This window comes from Scaptodrosophila lebanonensis, unplaced genomic scaffold (genome assembly GCF_003285725.1).
Source record: "Scaptodrosophila lebanonensis strain 11010-0011.00,11010-0021.00 unplaced genomic scaffold, SlebRS2 tig00000072-arrow-pilon, whole genome shotgun sequence".
NCBI classification, from domain to species: Eukaryota; Metazoa; Arthropoda; class Insecta; order Diptera; family Drosophilidae; genus Scaptodrosophila; species Scaptodrosophila lebanonensis.
Genome location: NW_022060558.1, coordinates 3,445,934 through 3,453,839, shown reverse-complemented (window position 1 = coordinate 3,453,839; position 7,906 = coordinate 3,445,934). Strand labels below are relative to the sequence as shown.

General features: G+C 36.9%; 2 protein-coding genes across 2 annotated transcripts; both read right to left on the bottom strand.

Annotated features, from left to right (window-relative positions):
* Positions 1 to 2,327, bottom strand: LOC115625250 (aminopeptidase N-like). Its single transcript, XM_030520244.1, has 4 exons — positions 1,876 to 2,327; positions 1,646 to 1,801; positions 205 to 1,588; positions 1 to 152 (listed from the first exon to the last, which is right to left on the bottom strand). The coding sequence occupies exons 1-4, from the start codon at positions 2,325 to 2,327 to the stop codon at positions 21 to 23; spliced, it is 2,124 nt and encodes a 707-aa protein (XP_030376104.1). The 3' UTR covers positions 1 to 20.
* A 1,096-nt stretch (positions 2,328 to 3,423) lies between these two features.
* On the bottom strand, positions 3,424 to 5,362 carry LOC115625448 (aminopeptidase N-like). The gene is made up of 3 exons (XM_030520495.1): positions 5,354 to 5,362; positions 4,750 to 4,869; positions 3,424 to 4,644 (listed from the first exon to the last, which is right to left on the bottom strand). The coding sequence occupies exons 1-3, from the start codon at positions 5,360 to 5,362 to the stop codon at positions 3,424 to 3,426; spliced, it is 1,350 nt and encodes a 449-aa protein (XP_030376355.1).
* Between the last annotated feature and the right edge of the window lie 2,544 nt (positions 5,363 to 7,906).

Sequence of the window (7,906 nt, the reverse complement as noted above, 5' to 3'; positions counted from 1 at the left end):
TAAATAGTATGTGTGGTTTATTAAACACACTTTTTAACTTTGAATTTACATGCCAGCTCTTCAATTAGAGGCCTTAAGATCACATCACTGTTGCCTCCATTTAGATCGTCAACTTTCCGATATAACGGTTGAATTATTTCAGCTCCGAATTTCTGTGAAAAAAATCATATCATAATCATAAATTTAAAATGCGATTTCCAGTACCTGTGTGGCTTCTGGGCTCATTATCGCCAACAGCTTAGCAGAGTTGTCTTTGAACATTTTCCATGGAATATATTCACGCTCTTTACTCAAGTAAGTTAGAAGGTCCAAGGTCTGATTGAGCCGCTTAGGTTGCAGTTTAGCGAAATACATACAATCCCTGATCAGTTGGCCCCGGTTCAAGAAATGGATGCCTCCATGGTCCGGGAGAAGTAAACTATCACTTATCATTTTCAAATTTCGGGGATCATAATCAACTCTGTAGTGCCCCATCGATTGGATATTAAAGACAATCCATTCATTTTCTGATGATTTGAGGTTTACCGTTACAGGTTCGGCCATGCCCTTCGCATTGCAATTGAGCCACAAACGGGGCCGAGTGTTGCTGAAGTTGCTCTCTGATTGGGTTGTAAAACTAAGGGGCACCCACCAGCACGATTTTGTGTCATTGGCGAAGTGGTTCTGGCTTACAGTGACCTCATTCGTTTGATAATTACGCTGAACCTTGATGCAAGGATATCCTCTTTGTAGGGTCCATGACTCCATGATAGTTCTTATGTTATAAGCTTTGTCCAATGCACCCACACGATCGCTGGCTAATTGCAAATGATTCCAAAGCTGATCCTGCGTTGTGCTCCCATAGGCATTGTCTTTTAGATACGATCGCAGTCCATCGTAGAAGGCATCTCTGCCCAGTATAGCAGACATCATGCCTATTACTGAGGCAGCTTTATGGTAGAACACACTGATATCTTTTTCCCATTCGTCCGTGTTACTCTGAACAACTGAATGTGATATGGAAACTTTGTTTATTCTTTTCTTGTCATCATAATCAAATGCATCGAGTTGTAATTCGCCATAAGATTCTAAGAAATATTGCCACTCTGGGTGGACGTGATCCACGGCAATTGCACTGAAGTATGTGGAAAATCCCTCCTTAAGCCACACATCACCCCACCAGGACATTGTCACGAGGTTCCCCCACCACATATGGGCCAATTCATGTGCTATAAGACGAGCCACTTCCTGCTTTTGTTTAATATCACCTGGATTGTATAAGATAGATGCTTCCCTATACACAATTAAGCCCCAGTTTTCCATTCCATTAAATTTAAATGTTGGCATAATCAATTGGTCTAATTTTGACATGGGAAATGGAATTTCAAAGAGCTTCTCAAAGTATTGAAGTATTTTAGGTGTAACTTCAGCAACGTAGGTCGCATTTTGGAGGGCATCTGAATGGACCCAAGTACGAAACTTAATTGAATTCGGACCTTGTGTTTGACTAGATATGTGTGAAAACTGATTGAGCGAATAAGCCAACAAATAGGTTGACATTTTTGGTGTAGTCTTAAAATCAGACCAAATGTAATCAATATTATGGTCCCTGTAAGAGAAAATAGTTACACTACTGAAAGGATGATCCGAAGGGGTCACAACTTACTGATATCGCACTCCATATTTCTCAGTATTACTCAGGCTTGTATAGTTTTTGTGATGACCTAAAGATACGGAGAAGGTCGCCTTCAAAGCTGGCTCATCGAAACAAGGAAAGGCATAACGAGCTCCAACTCTTTCAAACTGTGTTACCGTGGCCCAACTGAAAAGAGATTTTACAAATTGGTATGCTTAATATACCTAGATATATAAGATGACGAACTCTTCATTGAATACCTCCTTTTCATAGGATTACCAGGCTCAAGATTCTCAATAAAATATCCCAAATTCGTATTTGTTAATTGAGCTGCAAATTCTATGTTTAGATAATAGAGACTTGCTTTTTGCAATTTCTTCGAAGTTTGAATTACAAAGTAGTCAAGGGATGGATTAAACTCGGTTGAGACAATACTGATAATTTGAGAATTCATTAATCTTTCCAACTTAATTGTTGGTTCGTTGATCGTTAAGTTTTGAGCGTGTAGAACAATCTGGTCCGTGTTCTGCAGTACTTTTAAAACAATGCCAACGGAACCTTCAAAGTGTGAGTTTCCAATGTCCTGTATATGTGTTTGAACTTTGAGATCATAGTGGCAGGGCGTAATAGTCTTGGGCAACCGAGGGTTATGATATGTCGCCGTCACAAAGGCCCATAAGGCAATATACAGAAGAACTACTAAAGAACGCATCGAAACAGCGAAGCTAACTTATTAGCTTGATTCAGACTTACTGGCTCTTTATATAGGATAGCTTCTGTTGGAAAGTTATAAATCTTACCTTTGCTGATAAGAAATAATTGACAAAGAATTAGCTTTTGTCAAAGTATCCAATAAACTTAACGAGCTGCTGACGAATATTCTGTTGTCAGTCACTTCTTTATTTAAATATTGTATAGTAAAAGAGCATAAGAGTTTATTTAAAACACAGGAGGAGGCGTGGCAGGCCCTATAAGCTAAAAAAGCAATGCTCGTCAATCTATACATCTGTATGAACGCAAGGATCTCAGAAATTATTAGAGCTAGAATACCCGAACTTGTTATTCATGATCTGCAACTTCAAGAAAGATCAACCAATTTATTTTTTCGATGCACTCCGCTAAGGAAACCTTTAGCCTTACTCGTAAAGGTAATTTTTCTAGTACTATGTATACATAGACGTCATACCGATGTAAATGTATGTTTATACTCTGTACATGAAATGTACAAGAGTGTATTGGGTTTGCGAGAGGTGAAAAATGTAACAAGCCGAAGGCGTGGCAGACACCACAAAACACATATATATGTTCTTGATCAGCATGACAAGACGAGTTGATCTAGCCCTGTCTGTCTCTCCGTCTGTCCGTCCGTATGACCACCTAGATCTCAGAAACTATAAATGGTAGAGACACCAAATTTTGAACGAAGATGCCACATGTGTGTACGCTATATGAGTTTGTTTTATTTTTTTGATTTTCCCCCCACATGCTTTATGGGAAACACAAAATTTGAGTCCAAGATGCATTATAAATATTCTACACATATGTACAGTGTATTTCAAAGTCCGGATGCCTAACTTTTTCATTTAATTCGTGTAATTTAAAAATAATTAAATTAAAAATATTACTTTACATATATGGTTCTTGTAAGAGTGAATGCAGGGTATTTAAGAGTTGTCCCTGCTCGACTCTAGCATTCCAGATGAGGAATCGTTTGCCGCATCCAAACCCATTATACACACATTTCCCATGGAATATATTCACGCTCTTTTCTCAAGTAAGTTAGAAAGTCCAAGGTCTGATTGAGCAGCTTAGGTTGCATTTGAGTGAAGTATATACAATCCCTGAACTCTGTTTGAGACATGGATGCCTCCATGGTCCGGGAGAAGTAAACTATCACTTATCATTTTCAAATTCCGGGGATCATAATAAACTCTGTAGTTCCCCATTGATTGGATATTAAAGACAATCCATTCATTTTCTGATGATTTGAGGTTTACCGTTACAGCTTTGGCCATGCCCTTCGCATTGCACTTGAGCCAAAAACGGGGCCGAGTATTATTAAAGTTGCTCTCTGATTGGGTTGTAAAACTAAGGGGCACCCACCAGCACGATTTTGTGTCATTGGCGAAGTGGTTCTGGCTTACAGTGACCTCATTCGTTTGATAATTACGCTGAACCTTGATGCAAGGGTATCCTCTTTGTAGGGTCCATGACTCCATGATAGTTCTTATGTTATAAGCTTTGTCCAATGCACCCACACGATCGCTGGCTGATTGCAAATGATTCCAAAGCTGATTCAGCGTTGTGCTCCCATAGGCATTGTCTTTTAGATACGATCGCAGTCCATCGTAGAAGGCTTCACTGCCCAATATAGCAGACATCATGCCTATTACTGAGGCAGCTTTTTTATAGAAAATGGTAGAGTACCTTAAAATTTCTTCCGGATTACTCTGTACAATTGAATGTGATATGGGAATGGTTTCGTTCAAAAGTATTTCATCATGATCAAATGCATGGAGCTGTAATCTGCCATAAGATTCAAAGAAATGTTTCCATTCTGGGTGAACGTGAACAACCGCAACAGCGCTGAAGTATTTACAAAATCCCTCCTTAAGCCACGCATCACCCCACCAGGACATTGTCACGAGGTTCCCCCACCACATATGGGCCAATTCATGTGCTATAAGATCAGCAACGTGCTGCTTTTTCCCAATATTATTTTCATCTGGATTGTGTAGGATAGCCGACTCTCTATACTCAATTAAGCCCCAGTTTTCCATACCAGCATATTTAAATTCTGACATACCCAACTGATCTACTTTTGGTATGGGAAATGGTATTTTAAACAGCTCCTCAAAGTAATGAAGTATTTTAGGTGCAACATCAGCGGCATAGGTCGCATTTTGAAGGGCATCTGAACGGACCCAAGTACGAAACTTAATTGAGCTCGGGCCTTGCGTTTGACTAAATATGTGTGAAAACTGATTGAGCGAATAAGCCAACAAATAGGTTGACATTTTTGGTGTAGTCTTAAAACCAGACCAAATGTAATCAATATTATGGTCCCTGTAAGAGAAAATAGTTACACTACTGAATGGATGATCCGAAGTGGTCACAACTTAATGATATCGCACTCTATATTTCTCAGTATTACTCAGGCTTGTATAGTTTTTGTGATGACCTAAAGATACGGAGAAGGTCGCCTTCAAAGCTGGCTCATCGAAACAAGGAAAGGCATGATTACATTCTTTAAGCTACATTTAAGACTCTTCATTGAATACCTCATTCCGGTAGAATTGCCAGACTCAAGGGCCTGAATATAATAACCAAATTTCGCCTCGGATAATGAGGCGGAAAACTCTAATGTTAAATAATAAATTGCTCCTTTCTCCAATTTCACCGCCGTTTGGATAATAAAGTAGTCGAGGGATGGGTTAAATTCGGATGAGACAATCTTGAGGATTTGAGAATTCATTAATCTTTTCAACTTAATTGTTGGTTCGTTGATCGTTAAATTTTGAGCGTGTAGAACAATCTGATCAGTGTCCTGCAGGACCTTCAAAGTGTTGGTTTCCAATATCCTGTAAATGTGTTTGGACATATAGATCGTAGTGGTAGGGCGTAATAGCCTTGGGCAACCGAGGGCTATTATACAAGTATACCGCAGTCACAGTGCCCCAAGAGGCAATATACAGTAGAACTACTAAAGAACGCATCGAAACAGCGAAGCTAACTTACAGGCTTCATTCAGAGTTACTGGCTCTTTATATAGGATAGTTTCTGTTGGAAAGTTATAAATCGTACCTTTTCTGATAAGAACTAATTGACAAATATGTCTAAGAAGAATCCAAAAAATTGTACAATGTTATATCGAATAATTTATTATCAGTGACTTGGTAATTTAAATATTAAGTTGCACGAGAAATGTTAGCTAAGAACGTGTAAGTAAAAGTACATTCAATGTCTAATCAGTCTCTTTGTATGAAAATTGCATCAACCAGTTAAATTGAAAATCTTTTAAAAATAATATACCCGTATATATTTACGACTTAATTAGAACGAACAGCAATAAAGTAAATCAATCGTTTGAACCAAAAATGCAAACAATTTAATCGAGGCATCACTCATCATCATAGCGAACATAAATTATTCATTAAGCATGTCAATCAATTATGGAATTTTGCCAGAGCCAGTTGAATTTGCACTAAGAACTGACGAGAGCTGTAAATAAATCCAAAAAATTACACAATAAATAATTTCTAAAGGCCTATTCAAACTTTGCAAAATATATACATACAAGTATAGTATGTAGGTGTTTCAGGAGGAACAACAAATTATTCAGAGGCCAACAAATGATCTCTCTTGTCTCTCCCCCTCATGTGTGGGACAATCTGCAACCATCGTAGGTATTTTAAAAAGGAACTGATAAATCCCATAACTATAGGACTAGAATATCTAATCGATTATAAGCGAGCTGAGTAGAACCCTTCACTATCTCTTACAGAAAACTTTAACCGTCCATAATAATGGACCGTACTATTTTATCCTTCATTAGAAAGCATTTTTGTGCTTATTTCGCATTTGGTCCTCCATGATCTCCAATCGCGGCTTACGACTGATGCTAAACTAACACTTATATCTGTAACATGCTTAATATGGTTTCCATATTTTTAGAAATAATCAAAAACTGTTTAAAAATCATGACAATCTAAAAATATTATCTGTGCCCATCCAATTTTTTTGGCGATAAAACTTAAACTATGGAAGGGGCAGTGATTGAAAGCGACATCTTGATTGGGATTGGTCTCGTCCTGCTGCTATATACCTATAAGATGTGGTCTACTAATATTCAGGTATTACAAAGGTGCATATTAAAAACAATACACCCTTGCACTTATCAGGTAAGGTTATAACGTTAACGTTGTCAACAGGCAGACAATAAGGAAGAGCTTCCTTCCCATGCTCTTGACTTGGTTACAAAACTCAACACTAAATAGCCAGATGTCTCGAATTGTTAGCTTTAAAGGCAATTTTGGATGATCGTCTTTTCCTTTTGTATACCCTTAAAAAAGGTGTTCTGGGTAGATCTGTGGGATACTGTTCATTTAAAACGTTTGGTGACAAATACTTTTAATTGATTTGAATTGTGGACTATTTGATCAATTACCCTTCCCAACTCCAGATGCTTCCTAATTAATAAAAGCAGCATCCATTTAGGTTTTCAATATTTATTTTATTGGCATAAACTGTTTACACATTCAAAACATTTAAAATTCATTTTAGGCTGCTTAGTATTTTTGTTCAATGGTTTTGTTTCTTGCTTCACATTTATGCTGTTAACTTTCACACTTAACTTATAAACAAATATTACAACATGTTTTTTAATTTAAATTTAAATTTGGCTCTCGACTTTGAGTTTAGTCATGTTTTGAGCAATTTAAGCTTCGCAATGTTAAACTTTGTGTATTTAATTAATTTTCATGTTTTTAAATCGTCAGGGTCGTTGACTGTAATTTTATTAACACACATACTTTGTATCGTTTTACATTTTTGTTTATATTTCAATTTGTTTCTTTGTACATAAAAGCGTCTTTTTTTTCAATAAATCTCTGTTTTGTATGTATATACTATATGTATATGAGAAGGTGGCAGCTACGTACTATATGTGCTAAGCCAGCTGTGGGGAAGTACTTATGGTTTTGGCATAAATGGTAGTGTTTCTTTAGTTAGATGGTATACTATAATTTGTTTTTTTTTTTTTTTTTGCTATTGAAGAAAATCGGAGCTTTTAGTTTTGGGCAAAAAAGTAGCCCGAAAATCGTTTTTTAATGTCGAGTAGTATACACCTTGTACCACAGGTGGGCTTGAAGATGGTTCATTAAAGATTTGAATAAGAAGCATATATGTACGTTGGTAAGAGAGATCAGCTGAATATATTGCTATTAAAAATACTGTTTAAATTTGAGGGCGTTTTTAGCAAGAAGCACATTGAAAGCATTTCAGGGTTGAACACAAACTTGAGCAATGGCTTTACAAAATTCATCAAAGGCTACACAAACGTAATCACTTAAATAAATGCCGACATTAATTCATATATGTATATAGTATTACATATTATACCAGTATATGCCATATACACGTATAGGCCGAGTTAGGTGTATAACAAACAGGCTGCTAATTTTCACGTTCAAGTACTTATTCTCCCTGGCTGGTATGGTTTTTGTTTCCTTTTGAGCAATTTATGACACATCGCAATTAATTATTCATATTTTATATGTGTATATATACTAC

Coding starts and splice junctions, on each gene's coding strand:
- LOC115625250 (XM_030520244.1), bottom strand. CDS start 2,327: ATGCGTTCTTTAGTAGTTCTTCTGTATATTGCCTTATGGGCCTTTGTG. Junction 1,802..1,875: donor GGTAATCCTATGAAAAGGAG/GTATTCAATGAA, acceptor ATCTCTTTTCAG/TTGGGCCACGGTAACACAGT. Junction 1,589..1,645: donor AAATATGGAGTGCGATATCA/GTAAGTTGTGAC, acceptor TTTCTCTTACAG/GGACCATAATATTGATTACA.
- LOC115625448 (XM_030520495.1), bottom strand. Junction 4,645..4,749: donor GTAATACTGAGAAATATAGA/GTGCGATATCAT, acceptor TCTGGTTTTAAG/ACTACACCAAAAATGTCAAC.